This window comes from Ptiloglossa arizonensis, chromosome 4, assembly GCF_051014685.1.
Source record: "Ptiloglossa arizonensis isolate GNS036 chromosome 4, iyPtiAriz1_principal, whole genome shotgun sequence".
Taxonomy (NCBI): domain Eukaryota; kingdom Metazoa; phylum Arthropoda; class Insecta; order Hymenoptera; family Colletidae; genus Ptiloglossa; species Ptiloglossa arizonensis.
Window position 1 is genome coordinate 6875503 of NC_135051.1, and position 21844 is coordinate 6897346.

At 30.9% G+C, this 21844-nt stretch overlaps 2 protein-coding genes across 9 annotated transcripts; one reads left to right on the forward strand and one right to left on the reverse strand.

Annotated features, from left to right (window-relative positions):
• Window positions 1-646: 646 nt before the first annotated feature.
• Window positions 647-5446, reverse strand: LOC143145421 (WD repeat-containing protein 44). 2 transcript variants are annotated; one of them, XM_076308783.1, is made up of 7 exons: window positions 5193-5446; window positions 4342-4510; window positions 3881-4265; window positions 3630-3757; window positions 3381-3518; window positions 3007-3297; window positions 647-2926 (listed from the first exon to the last, which is right to left on the reverse strand). In XM_076308783.1, the coding sequence occupies exons 1-7, from the start codon at window positions 5258-5260 to the stop codon at window positions 1175-1177; spliced, it is 2931 nt and encodes a 976-aa protein (XP_076164898.1). In that variant the 5' UTR covers window positions 5261-5446; the 3' UTR covers window positions 647-1174. The 2 variants fall into 2 exon arrangements, with proteins under 2 accessions (XP_076164898.1, XP_076164897.1); XM_076308782.1 differs by having other exon boundaries at window positions 3630-4265.
• Window positions 5447-5592: 146 nt separating this feature from the next.
• On the forward strand, window positions 5593-20073 carry Fmr1 (synaptic functional regulator FMR1). 7 transcript variants are annotated; one of them, XM_076308790.1, is made up of 15 exons: window positions 5593-5711; window positions 6107-6159; window positions 6944-7094; window positions 7600-7763; window positions 7861-8026; window positions 8197-8267; window positions 10393-10464; window positions 12423-12570; window positions 12779-12916; window positions 13826-13864; window positions 14370-14513; window positions 15285-15492; window positions 17521-17736; window positions 18006-18104; window positions 18270-18437. In XM_076308790.1, exons 1-15 carry the CDS (start codon window positions 5661-5663, stop codon window positions 18299-18301), a joined length of 1752 nt encoding a protein of 583 aa, XP_076164905.1. In that variant the 5' UTR covers window positions 5593-5660; the 3' UTR covers window positions 18302-18437. The 7 variants fall into 7 exon arrangements, with proteins under 7 accessions (XP_076164905.1, XP_076164900.1, XP_076164906.1 ...); XM_076308785.1 differs by having other exon boundaries at window positions 5594-5711; window positions 18266-20073; XM_076308791.1 differs by lacking the exon at window positions 18006-18104 and having other exon boundaries at window positions 5596-5711.
• Window positions 20074-21844: the final 1771 nt, after the last annotated feature.

Sequence of the window (21844 nt, forward strand, 5' to 3'; positions counted from 1 at the left end):
AATCATGGATCCGTACAGTATGTATGTCGAACTATAACTTTCGTATTGAACATGTGAAGTAGTCTCTAAAATATAAATTGCGTTCGTAGAAAAACTTAACGATGATGCATTTTTAACTTCGAACCACGTCTTTGTTTTTTGTTTTTTTTTTTTTTGTGTTTTTATTTCCTCCATATTGTCTTCGATGTATTACGCTATCTTATCACGGTAAAGTTCTAGAACATATATTTTAGAAACCATTAGGATTCGAAAATCCAATTTGATTTTCATTAAACTTTGTAGATACTATTCAACATGTGCCTAACGATGGATCACCAAGATATATTTATAAGTTTTTCGGTTTATCCATACGATTCACTCGATTGTCGTTCTACTCGACCATCGCTTGCGTACTTGTTTATACTTTGTTTTTCACCAAGGTGCTCTTTCCTTCTATAAATTAATTGAAACGAACAATGCCACGTTAACCGTGTGTACATATACACATACACATACATATACACACACACACGCACAATATATATATATATATATATATATATATATATATATATATATATATATATATATATATATATATATATATGTATGTATGTATGTATGTATGTATGTATATATATTTGTTTTAACATAATTTTGGCAAAGTTTCTATAAATGTATACGATCGCAGTGGACCAGCACCGAAAAAGAGAAAAAGAACATAATACAAGATCGATAAAAATATGTCGAATAAAAAAAAAAAGAAAAAGAAAAAAAGTGTTAAAAATACATTATATTATAAATTTGTGTTTTGTATGACTTACTTAAAGCTTTAGTAGAAATCATAATTACAATAGTATGGGAAGATTATTCAATTCACGATTAATAAAAGACAATTTGCTGCTCATTTTAACAAGTAACTCGAAATATTGACTGAGCATCAAACTTATGAGTGTTTTGGTATTACTAACTATATGTTAGAAGCTTTCTTATTGTGAAATAATCCTCTTAGCATGCATCCCAAAATATTCTGTCCTCGAGATTTGTTTAGTACGATCACGTTTATCATGAAAAACAGCTTACAGTGAGTCCTACATCGTTCACTGAGGTCAAACAAATATATGCGTATAATAGATTGGTGTTCTTATTCTTTTCTAATTATTAGCAATAGTGCATAAACGAATGCAGTATTGTGTTATGCGAGAGCAGATGCTGGTAGGGAACTGTGCTTAGGTCTTGTTTTATTTAGAAAAACCTTTATGCAGCCATTGAAGTCGGCGCTTACGAGAACGTGTCCGCCGCAACCTTTAGTGCGTTGCTCGACCACAGGATCGACAGGATCGACAGGATCGACAGGAACATCTACGGTTGAGCTACCCAGATCTTTCGTATCTTCCTTGTTTTCTCCCCACTGCTCCCTTTCTACGATCTGCTTAATAATACTATCTGGATTTGGTGCAAATACTGCGCATGTTACTACAGCGTTATGAGCTTTTATACCTTCCCAAAAGTCATTCCGATCTCTGCGTACGCTCGAAAATTTGGAATAATCGTGATGGGTTTTCCAAATATAAATGCACTGATTTTCCGAGCCACTAACTATGTACTGTCCATCGGGGCTGAAACTCGCCTTGATCTGGCTACTGACGTTCACGTAACCTTTGTATTTGCATGATAAATTTAAATCTCGTAAATCGTACAAGCGAATACGACTATCGTTCGAAGTGACCAAGATTTTATCTTCACCCGGCATTGGTTCGATACCACTGATTTTTCTTCCTCTTGAATTTTTGCCTCTTGTCGATCGAACGTGTATCTGCGTATGATACTTCAACTGATCCGTGTTGTAAAATATACATCGGCCATCGTACGAGCCCACAACAGCAAATTTTCCATTTTGACAAAAGTTTGCGGCGGTGATTAATTTAGTTTGTCCATCGACTTCACTCCACACTGCTACTTTCTTGTCTGGAATATTCCAGAGACGGAGTTTACCGTCTAAAGACCCTGAGAGAAAGTATCGATCATCGCGGGGATGAAATACTATTGCCGTAACAAAATCGATGTGCTGGAAACAGCATAAGCACTCCTTTCGTGATATATGCCAAAGTCGCACGGTTTTATCCATCGATGATGATAAAACAAAATAATTTTTAGACCATGAAACGTCGAGCAAGTCCGAGGTATGGCCGGCGTAAGTGCAAAATGGCTTTGGCATGAAAGGACTTTTCGTCCCTTCTATTTCACTGAAGGCACTAGCCACAACGTTGGGATCTTCCATCGATTGTTGCGAGACCAGAGATTCTTGCGAAGGAGTCGGACTAACTTTCTCGGCATTGTATTTAGTTCGCATATCATGGAAATACGTGAAAGCGTCGCATAGAACCCATATTCTTAAAACGCGATCTTGCCCTGCTGTAGCAAGTAATCGTCCACAAGCGGAAAATTTCATACACCAAACCGGGCCGACGTGTTCGCCACTTAAATCTTGAACATGCTGCAACAAACTAAATTCATACGGCCCTTTATGACTATTGGATGCTTTTAATTTAATATATTGCTGGTCACCGGGATAAACTTCATCCAGTATATCCATTACGTCTTCTTTGTGTCTTGCATGAGATACCTCTTGTGCAATGGACTTTGCTTTGTCCATTGTTTTCTTTACGGTAGATCCTAGGAATCGTTTCAACTTTTGAGTTTTCTTTCGAACTTTACCAACGGACACGTCTTCATCGGGTGGTATACTAGACATTTTACTGTCAACGCTTTCCTCGTCACTTTCTTTTTGTTTCTCCAGACTAGAATTACTTATATATTCTGAAGTGAGTCTCATTATGTGAAGTGACAAAGGATTAATACACTGTGGTAATTTATCTTCCGCTATACTTAATGGCACTCTTTCCCCAGTGTCTAAGTTTAATACAGTCACTTGTTCTAATATTTCCTGAAACAAAGACGAATACTATCGATATTACCTTACAAACGTTGAAAATACTGCATCTATTTTTTTAATCAATTTCATACCATGTCCGTTAAACGTTTTCCGGAATCTGTTCTTGTTCTTACAAACATATTTAATTGCTTTATCATATCTTGATCACCAGCAGATTTCCGTCTTTCTTTTGAACCTGTGGGATTTAAACCCGAAAATTTATGGGGGCCTAAAGAATAACGGCCAATGCTATTACTGGACATAGATCCCACAGGACTACTTGATTTATCGCTCGATCTCATGCTCATCAATTCAGCTTTTGCTCTTTCTAATCTTTCCAATTCTTCAGCCGATGGTCCTTCGCCTTTCGACTTATCTTCGTCCTAGAAATAAACAATAACGCTATCTATTTATATTATATGTAACGTTTTCGGTTATGTTTACATAAATATATTGAAATACAGACTTGCGGTTTAACAACATATTGTCCCTTTGTTGCAGATCGAATATCAAGAGAATGCTCAAATTCTCTAGTGATTGATTCAATAGTACTTGCTGGACTCGGTAGCGGTGACGCAGGTAACACTGATTCTGTTGTAGAAGGCTAAAATTACAAATCTATGTTTATTTGCTTTACACGTTACCAATTTCTGTAGATTTTACAACATTCTTTTCTACACTGTAAAGTAATTATATGAATTAAGAAATATCGTACAGCAAGATCGGTAGGCGTTTGAGCTTTTGACTTCTTTTTACGCCTTGGTGGAGCAACAGGTATTCCAACCATGGTAATATCTTCTCTTGATTTTCCATTATTCTTTGTACTAGCGATGACATCAGGTTCTTGAAGCATAACAGTCTTATCATTTTGTGAGTGAGGAGTATAGTTGGACCTACTGTTAACAGAGGATTCCTGTAGGATATCCCCTGATAACGTAAGGATGCTGGAGGACTGGGACACCTTACCAGATATTGTGTCCTCGTCTTTGCTCGGTATACTAGCAATGGAGGACATCTGGCTTTCACGGGTAAGGATGGCAGAAGGGGGACACTGGGTAACATTTGATACGAGTACAACAGAAGCACTGTCCCCGACTCCGGCTAAAATTCGACCCACTCGTCCTAAAGATGTCATACTTTGTAGACTAAGAGTATCGTGTTCTATAATCCTAAACGGATGAGTTGTTTTCGAAGGAGTAGGGTAAACACCCTCGATGGATGATGTTTGGCTATCTGGAGGAGAACTGTTAATCGGGATATCATCGTCCTCTGTTTGCATCCGCTGCCTAAGTTCACGAAATCTTTTCCTACCCACGATCTTATCGACGGTGGATTCTTTTCCATCTTCCTCCTAAATAAATGTGTATCTTTTATTAAAAATATAAAATAATATTAAATGTATCATAGTCTAATCACTAAGTACTTACAAGTTTATCTTTACTAGGTATACATTCTATAGTTACATGTTCCTTTGGTTCTGCAATTGGTTTAGGTTCGGCAGGTTTCACAAAAACATCGTCGTCTGATTTTTTGGAAGGGTCTGATGTCTCTTTAGTTTGTATTTCAATGCTGATGGAATCACGTTGTTTACTTTTCCTACAAACATCGTGTCTTACTTCACATAAGGAAATAATTTCAATGTGACATATAAAATAAACTTTATATCGCTCTAGCGAATGAATAAATTCATCGAATTAAATTTTTGCCGGTGAAAAGAATTTAGCATAAAATAAATAAAAGATGTAGGAATATGGACTTGTTAAAAATAAAATTAAAAAGTTTAATCATATTTAAAAGATAATTTATTACAGAATATAGTAATCTTTAAAATACGTAATCGCAAAATAAAAGATCTTCACAAACTTTTGGAATCATAATGCTAACGATTATAATACTCGAAAACTTGTAAATGCCGGCCCTGAAATACCTGCATGTAATCATAGGAACGATTGCACGTAAGTGCTCAATTTCAAACCTAACCAAAAATAATTATCCAAGAGCATACGCAATAGAGCAAAAAAGCTAGACACGAAAAAAATAATTTAAAACAGACTTCTGTACGTAGAAGACATTTAAGCGAACCGTAGTTCAATTCTTAGTTGAACAAAATGAAAATCACGAATCAAATTTTTATAATAGCAATTATTCAATAAGTGTCCGTGTTCAAATAGTTATGAAAACTATACAGGAGTGATTTATAGTATCTGTGTTAAGTAAATAAAATATTATTTAAGATTTCGAATAGAATTGCATGACAATCGAAAACTAGTAAAATTACCGTGAATTGCGGTGGAACGTATCATCCTCCGCATCAAAAAATTCTTCGGAATCGCTGCTTCCAGACATTGTCGTCTGCACTGAATGATCAGTAATAATACTATTGTCCGCATCGGTACTGTCAAGGCACGTCACGCGTTTCGCAAAATCGCGAACACTAAGGTCGAACAGAAACGGCTACAGGATCGCGAGCGGCACGAAGTCATGATTTGATTTCTAATAGCGGTTACACAAGTGCACAGCTCCGTGCTGAATGTGCTCGTGCGTGTTTCAATTATCCTAGTTCTTTCAAACGTAAATTAACGACGCGAAAGTGGTAACACTGCACAAGCCCATCCAATAAACTGGCCACACCATGGGAAAGAGTTATGTGATTGGTGAACAACGAATTTGCAGCCTCGAACTCGTGCAGCTGCCCGCTCGCCAGCATGCCTGCTGCAAAGGAGGCGAGCCGTCACACAAAAGCAAGATGGAGGATCTCACAGTCGAAGTATGCGGCGAAAACGGAGCATATTATAAGGTTCGTTCTGTGAAAAGTATACAAAAAACAGGGCGGAAGATTGAGGCCGTGGATAGACCAACTCACGGCCCATGGCGCGGTTCTAATCTCACGAAAGAGACGCCTGTACTTCGCGAAAGCGCGGCCCTCAAATGTTCGCGAGGTAACGCGGCTTCCTCCGACGCCATGTCTCGTTTGACAGGGCGTGATTTTCGTCAGCTTTTGATGTTGCGATTTATCTCAATGTTCTCCCGATTCACGAAAACGCATTTCCTTTATGCCGGAATTATAGAAACAGCGCTCTCGCTGATAGCCCGAATGCACCACGATATTATGCTCGAACTTCTTACGCCACTCGCTTCATTCCTGATTCCTAGACGAGTGACTTTACATGCTTTACGTTTCATTTTTTTCAGGCCTTTGTCACCGATGTTTTTGAGGACGAGGTTCTGGTAACTTTCGAAAATGAGTAAGTTTTATCTCTACTTTTCAACAGCAATTTAAACACTGAAAATTCTAAAGATCCACTATGATAGTCTAATACAAACAGTATAGTCTTTTGGGCAAAGAAATTATATTATTTTTATCAACTATACCAAATCTAATGCTTTCAATACGTAATTCAACAATACTAAAGACTCTGTCTTTTTTATGGGTATTATTTGATATCAATATTTGGGTAACTGAAATTTTCATGAATTTTTCTCGATATATTGCTTCATTTTTAAATAGTAATATTTAACGCTTTTTACTTATCAACCAGTATTATTAAGAATCTTTGAAATCTGGTATAAATAGACCCAAGAGTTTCTGTTTTCATTATTTACTTTCTATATAAAAATAAATACTTCTATTTTAGTCTTTCAAGCCATCAAACAACAAAATTTAGCGTTCGAAACAAATGTTAAAGAATTGTTTCTTTAGGATAATAAATTTGATAGTATAAAACGCATACCGCATATGAAAGGTGTGTGTGTAAATAATGAATAAATTCATTAAAAACTAACGGCATGGCAATAATACTTTTGTTATATAAAATTATAGTTTTAGAACATAGATAATACATTTTTGATGGATATATATATATATATATATTTTGTTCAATAAGTTATAATAAATATATACTAATTTTACTAAAATTGATTACAATTTTTAGACTAGGTATTTTATAAGAAAGTGATGCAATATTATGCAAACCATTTACATATATCTTATTTGCATAATGCAATAAAAAATGATATGTTACGTTTTAGTTGGCAACCGGAATCAAAGTTTCCATTTGCTCAAGTACGGCTACCTCCAAAAGATGGTCCGATGCCTGAATTTAAGGAAAACCAGGAGGTTGAGGTATTTTCTAGGTCCAATGAACATGAAGCATGTGGGTGGTGGAAGGCAATCATTAAGGTTAGTAAGAATAAACTTTCTTACTGTTTCTATGCATTATTTATACAGGAAAGTATATAGACATGTTTAATTTTTATTAATTTCCATACTTATATTTATTATATACGACTTATTAGTGTGGATTAAAATACTATATACTTTATTGTTTAACTCATTGAGTGCTTTGTCAGTTTGTCATGATTTTCTATTTACATTGCATAAGTAACTAATGGTACATGATACCGTATTTATTATGTGGGTTTATAAAATATCATACACATTTTAATCATTATAAGATCACATAATAATATATAATATTTAATGGTAAATATGAAATGGAATATTATTAAATATTAACATTATGATACTATTAAATATTTCATGATAATGTTTCTTTTTATAGTATCAAGTGGCGTCCAGTGGCTCACACAGCACTCAACGTGTTAAAATTGTATTTTCATTATCAATAACCTTTCTGTCAATTTTAGTTGTCAACATCATTCATACATTAAAATTGATGTTTCAGATGATTAAAGGAGATTTTCAAGTAGTTGAATATTCAGGGTGGGAATGTGCTTATACCGAAATTGTAGCTTGTGAGCGACTGAGGACAAAAAATCCCAATTCCCCCATTGATAAAAATACATTTCACAAGATCGAAATTGAAGTACCTGAAGATCTAAGAGAATTGTATGTATTAATTTATAATTATTCTATTATGTTTCACATTAAAAGAATATTGAATAAATATATACTGTACTAAAAAAATATATTTGTATGTTCATAGTGCCAAAATGGATAATATACATAAGGAATTTCAAAGAGCGATACGGGCGGCAGTGTGCCGATATGTGCCTGAACGAGGAGTATTGCTGGCCATCTCCCGTCATGAAAATTTACATCGTAACATTAACATGATTCAAGAGATGCACTTTAGAAACTTATCGCAAAAGGTGAGTGGTAAAATTAATTTTTATCAATATATTACTTACAGGGCATCATAATAGTATTGACTAATACCTCTAGTATAAAAGTATAAATAAATTATATATGGATATATTCTTGTAACTCTTGTATTTTTTTTTTTTTTATGCAATAGTTTATGTCTATATTTATGTTACAGGTATTACTTTTAAAAAGAACAGAAGAAGCGGCACGTCAACTGGAGTCGACTAAACTTCAAACGATCGGGGGGTAAGTAAAAAGATTAGTGTTGGTGTTGCAATTAACAAAACATCTTGTGACATTTAATACCTGCCTCTATCCATACACTGTCCTGGTTACCATCCTGTCTGTGGTTTGCATTTACTGGCAGAAAAAATTCACAATATTTCCAATCATTAATTGATATGTTTGCTTCTGAACATCATATAATTTTCATGAATGTCATTATGTAGTCACACTACAAACGTTTATTATACATTTCGTTTTCGTTTCCACATATTACATTTGTGATTGTATATAAAATATTTAATACATTTAACATGATACATTTTCAAAATTTATATGCCGTAAAAACTCGTCAATTGCGTGCCGAACGGGCCCGTTAGTTGCGCTCGAGTTATCCCCACCATTTCTAGGAATTGCCTCGAACGAGCGACGACCTTGCAAGCCATCAGTATACAACACTTGGAATCGGTTGACGATGAGTCATCACTTGAATATATGAAAAATTAAGTATTTATAATTTATATTTTATCACAATGAAAGAGAGTTTTTATTGGATTAGAATGATATTCCTGATAAACTATCTTTTTACTCAATTGCATTTCCTGTCAGTTCTTGTTTGGTGGCGTTGGAGTCGACTGTAGTACGGGCTAAGTTCGAGCAATTCTAGGAAGGGAAACTCGTCACGTATTCGTTACTTGCGTGTTACTGGAACCGAGTCGCTTGCAATTAACGAGTTCTTACTGTACGACTTTCTGTGTCAATTGTCATTTTATTTTTCATACTTTGCCAATCACAAGAGCACGATGTGCATATAGTAATAAATTTGCACATGATGTATCTTTTCATCATCTGTCTTTTAGCAAATGTCACTTTCTGCTGACATTCTCTTTTGTTTATTTAATGATATTGTTGTATATAGGGTAATGCTATGCTTTTCGTTATTTGCTGATTACAATTATCAGCTATATAGAATATGATTAGATCAGTTTTATTTAATGTACTTGGTAATACACTTCCGTATATTAAATGTTTTAAATATTTTTACTGCTATTTATTGCTTTTCTATATTGAATTATTATGTTTGTAAGTCGACAAATATATTTATAAAATCCTATAAAAGTAAGAATTTATTGTACAGGGTAGGGAAATTATAGCAGTAGTACTTTACTGCAATTTATAATAAATGTGATTATTACTTAAATATAACTGATATTAATGTAAATAAGTGTTCAAAATTGAAGTTTCCAAATACGTCATTTTTATGAACAGTTCAATTTACATACAATAAAAAATGGAAAAGATATGTATGTATTTTCAATTTATACATACTTGTTCAAATATTCTTAAACTATATTATTTTTATAGAGAAGTTTTAATTATTTTCACTAGTGGAAATAAAAACTTGTTGAGGCAAAACGATTATGCATCAACTTTCACATAAAAATTCAGAAAAATCTTTGTAGTTTTAGAAATTTACATTTTTCTCAAATAAACAATCTTACTATATGTTTTAAAGATTAATACATATAATTAGGGCAATCGCTACACTCGAAATCCGTTCATCATATTGCATTTTTGATCACTAAAATCATTTTTAATGAAATTATATTTTTAGATTGAGATACACAATATTCTTCAAAACATTCAAGTAACGGGTTTGTATGTTTTTTTATTAATTAGACAGTAATATTTAATAAATCCTAGTAATTCAGTAGAAATTAAGGGATAAATTTTCTAACACTAACTCTGGATACCAATTCATTTTTATACAGGTATGTTTCCAAACAAACATTAAATATAATAAAAAGTGCAACAATGAATGTTTATACAGTGTTATGTCTTGCTTTTAAATTACTAATATACTAACAAGATATACATGTAAAAATACGTAGGATTCTTTTGAATATTTTTTATAATAATACATTTCATTTGACAACTTCAATATCTCTAGTTTCTAAATATCTCTGTATGGGTACGAGGGCTTTCTCAATTATTTATTTCATTTAAATATTAATGGAAGTGGATTTGAAATAAAATTTTGCAAATTTATCGGTGAGGAGCAAACAGACAGAATGGCAGGGACACAGGATAGGGCCATCATATACATGAATTTCCACTCAGTTACACCAGAGTTTCTTTCTCATTTCAGCAAATTTAGATCTTCAAACTTTATATATCAGCGTGTCTCAGACTTTGAGGCAGGAGTGAAAACAAATTCAAGGTGAGATCACAGCAGCGTGGTTTAGATTTAAGTTTAGCTTATTGTATGACAAATTACACAGCTGAATTTTTCAAATGAACAATTAAATACACTATAAATGTGCATGCTTCGGCGTTGTGTAGATCGTTCACTGAGACCCAAATGCTTTAAGTACACCGACATATCAAATTTATTATTTATTCTTTTCCACTTATTATGTGTTCTGTAGTAAAATTTTGCGTAATTAATGAAATAGTGAACCGATTTAAACGTGTAGCTGTGATCAGTTTTCATTTCTTTTTTTTTAACTTTATGTGTTTGAGTAGAGTTTTAAGTTCATTGATCTGTCCCATATAAGAAATTATATTCTGGCCTGCCAATGTTTGAGAAACACTGATATATTAAGTGTCTTGCACAAAAAATTGAATAACTGGTGGCTCTATCCCACGTGTTTTTAAATGTAAATAATTTATTTACAAAATTATAGTAAGAATAATTTAAAAATGATAGCCATAATTAATAGGAATCTTAAGTGTTAAAAAACTTTTTTTAAGCTATTCTGGTACTTTTACTTTTCTTTTAATTGTGGCACTTTTTATTTATTTTTCACATCTTATTTTTTTTACAAAACATATAAATAATTTGTACTGTTTTCATAATACTTTGTATAATATAGTGCTTATAAACAAATATTTCACTTGTATAAACGTAAAATTGTAGTAGCATACATATTTTTAATTATACAAAAGTAAATCTTTATATGCTTGTTTAATAAATGATATGCCACTAAAGTTTTAATATACAAAATTTAAAGGTCAGTTTGGTATATAATTACATTTTCTAATGTATATAAATAAATATTAATACAACTTAACACTAACCATCAAGCTATAAATATTAAAAATTTATTAACACATTATAGCCCTCTATTATAATTTCTTCTGTAACTATAATTTATGGTACTAAATACTGTTATCAAAAAATCAACAAATTCCTGTGAATGTCTTTCCATATTTCAAATGATGGTTTAACGATTCTAAACTTATAAACAAGATTAAGAAACATCCAGATTATAATATATTACAAAAAAGTTTAAATAATTATTTTACTTTCATAATAAATGCATGTTTTATTTAATGATTTCATTGTGGTTTTACCGTTTCAAATCCTAAATATTTTCCTTATAATATTCATGCTATTATGTTATATACTTAAGTAAGCTGTTTGTGTATCATTTTATTATATACATTTGTTACTGCATCAAAAGTATACTTTATATGTTTACTTTAACATTTTGTATGCATATGCGTGTGCGTGCGCGTGTGTTATGAAAAATAAATGAAACATGTATTACACATTACATGTTAAATTTTGATTTTAACTTGATACAATTCATGTAGAGAAATTAACAACAATTTTAGATTGTCCTCGAATTAGCAATAGTTTTGTAAATTTTGTTTAGGTATCACCTTTCATATGTCATGCACGTTCAATGTTCCTTATAAAACATTTGTCAAACATTATCACTTTTATCTGCCAGGATGCAAGCCACTGATAGGGACTTAACTTCTATTCAAATATATTAGTCTAATTATACTCTAATTTAATAATATGATATTGCATGTTATTAATAAACATCCAAGTTATATACTACTAAAAATTAAAAACCAAATATTAAATGTTCTTGAGATATATGTATTAAACGTATATATGTATATAAACAGTTGACTGTCTGCTACAATATTTTTAGTATTTGCAATTAATATTAATATAAGTACTAATAGTAGTATTTAAATGATATTTATTAATTTACAGTATCATTAAACTGATGACATTAATTGGATTTCTGTCAAATTTGATATAATTATAAAACACATATATTTATTATGATTTCCTGCAAAATTTCAGCAGGAAAATGTATGTTGTCAATTGTATTCAAAGTTAAATGCTTAAAAAAAAAAACACGTTTTATTTTTTAGATACACAGATGAATTTAATGTTCGAGAAGACTTGATGGGTTTAGCAATTGGTGCTCATGGTGCAAATATTCAGCAGGCAAGAAAAGTTGATGGAATAACGAATATAGAATTAGAAGAAAATTCCTGCACATTCAAAATATATGGAGAGGTAACTATGCAAATTTATGATTGCGTTGTAAATTCGTGTGTGTGTGTGTTTTTTTTTTTCCTTTTTATTTTATTATTGTTCTGTTAAGTCAAAATGTATTTTTTTAAGGATTATAAAATATTAAGTTTTTATGCAAAAAGTAAATACCTATGTGTATATATGTCTCTAGTAAAAAAGTGTTAAATTATACATATTTACTTGATTGCAGACACATGAAGCTGTTAAAAAGGCTCGTTCCATGCTCGAATATAGTGAAGAATCTATACAAGTCCCACGTGTTCTGGTAGGCAAAGTAATCGGGAAAAATGGTCGCATAATACAAGAAATTGTGGACAAAAGTGGTGTAGTAAGTATATTTGTACTATTATTTAGTACTTTGGTAAGTTATAGGTATATCATTCTTAGAGTATTTTGTATTTTTATCTGAATTTTAATTTGAACTTTTTTTTTTAAATAATTACAGTTATTTACTTTTATATAATTACTTTGTTTTTGAATACATAAATGTTAATATCTTTGAAATTAGATTTTAAGATATTTTTTTTTTTTCATTTATGTTATGTACAGTTTGTCTGGTTTAAGCATGTTTATGCAATTATTTTTTAATCCGTTGAAGATGTAGAAAAGTTGTTTGTTTTGAAGAGGGAAATGTAATATTGTACTTCAGTTTTTTTTTTTTTATACGATTCTTCTTATTTGTAAAGTATTGCATTAGGAAATATAAACAGTGATCTATAGATCAGTACAAATGTTTCTACTTCATACGTTTAAAACATTGATTCAACTTGATATTTATTACTAATATCCATTGAAACATTTTGTTTTGAAATGCAAAATAAGATAAATGTAATTAAAATATTTTAAAAAATGTAAGCGACATCGTAATAACGACAAGTAATGCTTTCGCTAAAAAAATCAAATTTAATATTATATTTATTTCTCCAAATTAAATAATTTTTATTTATAGAACTTTTCGTATCTTCAATAATTGCAAAAATTATTGCGTAAAACCGGACGTACTGTATATGTAACATCATTTTTACTATATTCCATTAAAATACATTTAAAATATAATACATTATTGTTTAAGTAGAGGTAACTGTTATTGTTTAATTAAAATTTTATATCTTAATAAATTAAAATTGATTTGCTTAAAAAAAATTTTTAAACTCGAAAAATCAATACTGTATTGAAAATGGCAATTATTTGTTGTGGGCTGGGTATATGTTATACATATATTGTTTGTTCTCGATAGATAACACCTGGTTCGAGTGGGAATATATATACTGATAGAGTAAGTATATCATGTTCATTGTTTTTGATTTGTTTCACTTAGCTCAGTCAACTAAATTATACAATGTTAGAAATACTTTTAAATTTTATGTAACCCACTCGAGCCAGTCCTACCCAGTTATGAATAATGTCCTTTTTATCTATATTATTAGCAAAAATTATACCTTATGCATAGGTCACTCATGTCCATGCATTTGTTTTACGTCAATAATTGTTTGGATTTTAAAATTGTTAGTTGTTTTACGAAAAAAAGTCTATTGAAGAATTATTTTATTTTGAAAAATTATCGGGAAAAAATTTAAAAATGAAAGTAATCAAAGTAACTTGTTACAAAACAATATTTAGACAAATTTTACAGACTGATCCCCAAATCAATTGATGGAACTAATAGACAAGGGTGACTGAAAACTGATGGTATGGATGTGATGTAGGATTAAATAATTCATAGTCGAACTTTTATCACTAATACAGATTAACAATATGATTCTGAATATTACAACTTTCAGGTACGAGTAAAAATAGAAGGCGACAATGAACCTCAACCAACAATTCCAAGGGAAGAAGGTCAGGTGCCTTTCGTCTTTGTTGGTACTGTTGAAAGTATTGCTAATGCCAAAATGTTATTGGAATATCATTTGGCGCATTTGAAGGTATAACAATATGATAAATATATATTATACTTTTTATACTTCATACTTCAAATTATGTGTTTTAATTAACTTTCGTTCGACGCATCGTCTAACAGCCAATCGCACAGTGGTTATGAGACCCATTTGGACTCATAAAAGAATTTTCTATGTAATTCAAAATAAGCTCTTAAATTTGATTACAATTTTACATTTTGATTCTATTGTGTCTACAAATTATTGATTTCCCGAAAAATAATATTGTGACAATGATTGAAGGGGAAAGAAAGTATATTTACAAAGTATAACTAAGCAATATTTATTTTCTTTTTGTAAAATGCACTGTCATAGATTATATATTTATTACAAATGTGTTTCAAATATCAGTTCCATAGTTTTTCATTTCAAATGCAATATCTTTGTACAATGTACTTTCTAAAATTCGATAAATCTATAAGTTCTCTAAAAACACTGACTTAATTTATTAACCGCACATTGTCGATAAATATTCTTAATTTTCTTCTTTACTTTGATAACATTACCTTACATTTAAAAATAGTCATCCTTACTCACTGCTAAGTAGAATATCGATCACAGACTACAATGAGCATTTTTTCGTCAAACGCAACCACCTTATCGTTCTATAGCTTGTAAACTAGAGCAAAGAGTAAAATAAAACAGATAATTACTGACGGTTGACTGGCTGCTAGAATGGGTCCGAGTAGACCTACTATTTGCCGGGCGAAAGTTAATCGTTTACATATTTTACATAAGTTTTTGTTATTTGTTTTAAAGGAAGTAGAACAGTTACGACAAGAAAAATTAGAAATTGACCAACAGTTAAGAAGCATACATGGATCAACTACAGGACCAATGCCCAATTTTCCTCCAGCAAGACGAGGAATGATTACAGGCCCAGAGGAAGGTGGTGGAGGCCGTGGAGGCCGCGGAGGTCAATCTCGTGGACGTGGCAGGGGTAGGGCTTCCACCAGACACAATGCCGGTAATACTATTACTGACTATATCAACAATGTAGAGAACATACAAAAACGTAATGGCAGAAGCGGTGGACCCAACGCCAGAGACACTAAAGAATCCAGAGATTTGAAAGACATAGGGCGTCTTGTCACAAAGTAACATTTGATGAGTTGTTGAAATTAAATTAGTGCTGGAATTATTACTATACAAGGTTTATAGTAGAAACTCGTTTGTTCGGATTTGGTAAAACAACATTCTCGGCTTGTATAAGCAAAAATCTAGATTATTGAATATCATCTGCTATTATCTTTCTTATATGTTAATGCATAAATACAGTGCAAATATATTTTTTTGCGTAACATAAGCGACAGAGTACAGTATTTAATTAATGCAGTTTTTAGTGTATAGTAAGCCACGCACTCTCAACAACCTGTAGAGAAATTAGACAATTATATGTATAAATATTTCTTTATATTTAAGAATTAAATGAATAAGTCAATTACATACATAACTGTACATTGAAGAATATTACTTGATAAAGTATTATTTCTTTTCTTTAAGTATAATAACTAGTATATGTAAAGATTACCAAAACTATACCAAAAAGGATATTTCCTTTTAATCTGTTGAGCTACACGAGCAAAAAACGTTTACAATAGGTATTCGGATAAACGAGTTTTTACAGTAATTCATTCTTTTAAATACTTGAATAATATATTTACGAGTTACTTTATAACGTTTAAAAAATTTTAAATTAAAACAAATACAAATAAAATAATTATTTTTTTAACATATTAATATATTTGATTTTCATTTATGTTAAAATCAGAATTATTAAATCTACTCGAATTTAACTTTCAATAATATTATTTTTTATAGTGATTAGAATTTTTCCATTGTTTAATTATATAGGCTTTAAATTTCTCTCGTTATAAAACCGTTTCAGCTATTTAGTTTTTTATCTATACATCGTTATTTGTAATTCATAATGTTTTGTTATAATTACTTTACATTACTTCAATTAATATCTATAGATATATTAACAATTCACATTTGTGAACATGTCATTATGTAGTACATGAAATTATAGCATAATAAACGCTACTAACTCTGCAACCATATGCACTTGCATATATGTGTTTAATAGAAATGCATGTAGTAACTAAGTAACTCATGGTGTATAATACATCTGATTTATTGGTTATTTAAAAATTAAATAAGATACATACCTCTTTCATTTGTGTGCGAATTACCTAATCACATATGTCCTAAGAGTATTTAATTTTTACTAAATAATAAATAACCAATATTTTGCGATAAATTTGTGATACTTACCTGTATAACAATTTTAAATACTTGATTCAATTTAATAACATATGTATTTTAGGATGAAAGATAAAAGGTTTAACTTAATAATGCATTAATTGTTATTAACTTCATTGCCTTTAAATATTAACGAAATTAAGTATTGACACTATAGATTGTTTGCATGTTGATAAATAAGAATTAAGAAACAATTATGTTATTATTTTTATTAATAATGTACTTATATACGTTTTGTAATAAAATTTATCTTGTAAAATACCTACACGTGAATCTAATTTTTAACTTGTAAAATGTTAGGTAATAATGATTACATACATTTTAAAAGTACTTTTAATTACTTTTAATATAATTTAATAAATTAATCGCCTTGGGTAAAATCGTATTCTATATTAGTATTTCATCTCTCACTTTCAATCATATGAATTCATAAGAACGTAAATAATTAATGTTAAAAATATTGCATTATGAAATACTTAGGGAGATTTTAAAGTTAGTGAACCTATTTTCCTAAGATGCTTCTTCACTTCCAATTAAAACCTTTAATTCTTATAATGGGAGCACTATTATTAATGTGTTAGACGCTTCGTTGATCATCATGAACAACAAGTAAGAATACTAATCTTTCAATGTAACATTTATTTTGCAAAATCATTCAAATGTTCTGTATTCATTATTCTGTATTTACATCTGAACTTAGTGTTTGTTATAGATATTATTTAATTTACAGGATTACGCAGAGATACCTTAGATGGTAGTGAAGACAGAGTAAGAGATCTACCTCCAAGAGGTGGTCATCAAGGAGGTGCAGGAAATTCGGGATATATGGGTGGCAGACAAGGTCGCCCTCCTGCTCAACGTAGAGATCGTAGAGACGAGCGTCGCCGAACAACCGACGATGAAGACACAGTTCTTGATAGCCAAGACGTTTCAAGCATTGATAGAGGTAATAATATATTTCAGTGTAAACACTACAATAGAACAACCGTTTCGTCCTAAAGAGAATAGAATATTAAATCAAAATGCTTTGAGAGTGGCATGGATTGCAAAGCAAACACTTGTGACCATCTAACACTAACAATATCAAAGATGATTACTAATGCACGCTACTAACATATGCAGTAGCTTTTTATATAACCGGCTAAGTATATCTAAATTTTGGTTTTTTCATAATATAATATGAAAAGATGGTCACAATGGTTTGTCTATGCATAGAGTCTGTATCAAGTGTGGAGGGTGGATCTAAAGGCATAAGGCGAAGACGACTTCGACGTTCTCGACAACGTAGTTCTACACCAACAAATAGTGAAAGAGGTAACTACGTGTTAAGGGCTTATACGATATATCTTTAGGACGATCGGTTTTGACAGGATGTAGAGCTTAAGCACGTTCAGAACAATATGCACACTTTAAAACAAATATTAATATCTTTAAATACACAGAAACATTCAGAGTTAATATATGCATTTGTTTAGGCAGCAATGCCGGCCCAGGAGACCAGTCAACAGTAACTAGTAAAGAAGGGACACCAGCAAATGATATTTCTACTACTAACACCAGTTACCAAGGGCCTAAAGTCCAAAGAGAACCACGGTTTCGTCATCCTCGTATGCAACAGAGCAATAAGCCTAAAGAAGCTCTGGTTAATGGTACCAGTGGCTAAATAACCATTATGGTCGACAACTGCTACTTATGTATAACACTACACCTGATGAGAGCTATTAACACCCAGCACATAACATGACGCATACCTACGCAAGGACTACACGATTATGGAACGCGACATGATTAGTCTACGCTCGTTGTTAAGACTGTTTGCTACCGATAAGAATACGACAGTTGTTTAAGAAATCGTCATTCTCCTTAAACACATTTAAGGACACACATTAATATCCATGCATGGTTTAGTTTAATGATAGTAATTATGCTATCATGTTTGATATATGGATACATTCATTGGGAGATAGTAGAAGCATCTGGTAAAAAGGAATCCCCTGATTGTGAAACTGTGCCTCATTTTTATACCGAGCTCCCAACTTGTGTGACAGTAATTTCGACGTACTGTACAGTACCTCTTAATCACTTGTGAAATGATCCAATAATAGGCTGGATATTCGTGGCTCGTACGTCAATTATCAATTTGAACAATTTTCGTCTAGATGTGTCGCTATATTCATGACAAAAGAACACGATACGTACGAAAATGTATAATGTAATCAGTTTTAATGTTATTTCTATTTCCTTAACTAATTAAATGTTTATTGTTAGAAGTTTTAAATTTGTTTAAACATACATTAGCAATAGAGGTACGAGTTCTGTGTTATTTTGTATTCGTTTTCTGAAAAAACGAAGATCGAACCCACTGGATATAACTGTTTTGCGACATAACTAGGACGAAACTGATTGCAATGTAAGAAAAATGGATTTCCGTTGTTAAACATAACAATGGTAGGCGGCAGCTGCATGAAATCTGGGTTAAAAGGTGTTCCCAATGATGTTCCTTCTATTTACTTCACAAGATTGAGTTTTTTTTTGGTTTACGATTACTAGTAGAATTATTTAACAACACTAGATTTTTATGTTTCAATGCTGAGTGTTGATTAATAATACCATGATGAATGCTAAAATGACTTATTTGATTGTAAAAGAACACAAATGGGTGTGCACAAGAAGTCGGTTTTTATTTCCGGGTTCACTTCTCACGTAATTTAGTCTTTTTTTTTATTACAGTCTAAGCATACTATATCAAACATTAGAATTTGATATAAAGTTCGTTTCTGCATTCTTTCGCATGATTTAAAAGGAAAGTAAACGTATACTTAGTAATACCAATGTATGATGTGCCAGAGAAGGAATGATACATGTTTTATGATATCTAGCTGAAGTGCAGACTTAGCGCATACCTTTATTACTATAATACTACTTAGTCGAAATGTGGATGTCTGAAAAAATAAACTAGCTTTACTATACTAAGCTATAAAATAGATATGGCTAACTGTTTTAAATTGATTATCAGTGAATATTAAAAATTAACTGTCAATTTAAAACAGTTGCCCCTTCTTCCGGATATGACAACAACTAATCGGACGTGTCTCATGAATTTTGCAAAAACGCATGGCAGTTAATGCAATACTTGACACCTAATAAAACAGCTGCCATTTTATCTGAATATTCTTATGGCAGCCAAAAAAACTGAGATATTCCCCAACTTGCTTGTTTCAGATACATTTGTATTGATTGCAGTTTGTGCATAATTTAAGAATAAAACATTTCTGTACATAGAGCGGTCATTAGTATGATGAACCACAATTTTTCCAAAACATTAATAATCATTTTCTAATCTTGTCAGTCGTTTTAAAATACAACCTTCGTTCCTATCCTCAACTTTCATAAATTATTTGTGTTACAAAATCAATATTATTATACTTGATTTCTTCAAAGAGTTTTTAATATATTTGAAGTATGTGAATTGTAATTTAATATAAATCTTGGAACTTTGATTTATTAACTATAAAATATATAATATTAGAGAATATAACAAGTATAATACTCAAGAAAAATAACTAAATTGTTAAGTGTAATATAATTAGAATGATTTAGAATTTATTTTACAAAATTTATATTTTAGAATCGTTTAACTAAACAGAAATATTTGCGGAGAAGCAAATAAAAACGTGTAATTGTTTTTCCTTATTTTTTATACTTTCGTTTTTCTCAAAAATATTCAGAGTTCATATTCATACAATATAAGAAAACTAAAGTGTAGCGTAAGTTTGTAGTAATTGTATATTATCACAAAATGTTTTTCACGCGTGTTTGTGATGATTTTGTGAATATTCTTTCCTAATTGCAATATGTAACGTACTTTTCAAATGCACCAAGTCAAATGATAACATAAGGATAAGGTTTGGATCCAATAACAATAAGGTAATATGTATAAATATTATGTCGATATGATAATGTAAATAAGTTTATTATAATTCTTGCTATAAGCCAAGTTTAATTTTGAATAGTACAAATTCGAGGTATGTTCTATAAAATCCATAAATTTAATGTAAGTATAAATGGAAGTACATGGTTTTTTAACATGGTCATTGCGGTACAAGTCATATATGCTCTGTATCGTTTTTCGTTTCATGCAAGCCATATTTCATTGAACCTTCATTATATGCTAAGACGAGGTGTAATTGAAAATGTCTACGGGCCTATTTGTCTTGTACCGCCAAAAATGAAAGTCTAATGTGGAGTGTAATTGACCAGTACCATCAAATATTAAAGTTCTCGAAACAAGCCATCAAAATAAACATGTTAATACATTCAAAAACACTAATTCCTCAATTAATTGCGGTATAAAATTTTTGACTGTCTGAACACATCATATTGTCTGGTATAAATCTATTGATCCAGCTGTGATACTGCAAATAACAGATTATCAATAAAAATCCGAATAAAATGAAATACGAATGGTTGCGTAAATATCCACGTAATATTTTTTTATGCGCACATACACAAATATATGACATCGGGGTCATATTAATTGAATCATAATTATTTACACATTTTCCTTTCAATATCATACAAACAAATTATTATATCATTTCAGTCGAATATTTATTTTGGATTAATATGAATAATGAATAATTAATTATTTGAGGTAATTGCTGATTTACTATTTCAAGCATTAATTTTTCTCTAGAAAAAAGGGGCATTAACATTCTTGTAAATTATTTTTTTTATTAGCTGTTGTTTTAAATATCAACCCTGGAACAGTAACATTTGTTATGTGTTCTCAATTTCAATGATAAATGGTGTGTTTTTTTAATTAATCTTCAATTTATCATTTTTGTAGAGCTTCTAATTGAATTGGAAAGGTATACTAATATTTAAAATGTATTCGAATAAATTTAATTAATGCTTTTGATTTAAGCAATACGTTACACCGAATATTTGCATAGATGGCGCTGCATATACATCTGTATAGCGACCTAAAATTAAGTTTAGGTATAAGAAAGAAAGAGGAAAAAAAAAGGAAATTACGTATCATTCGGGGATTG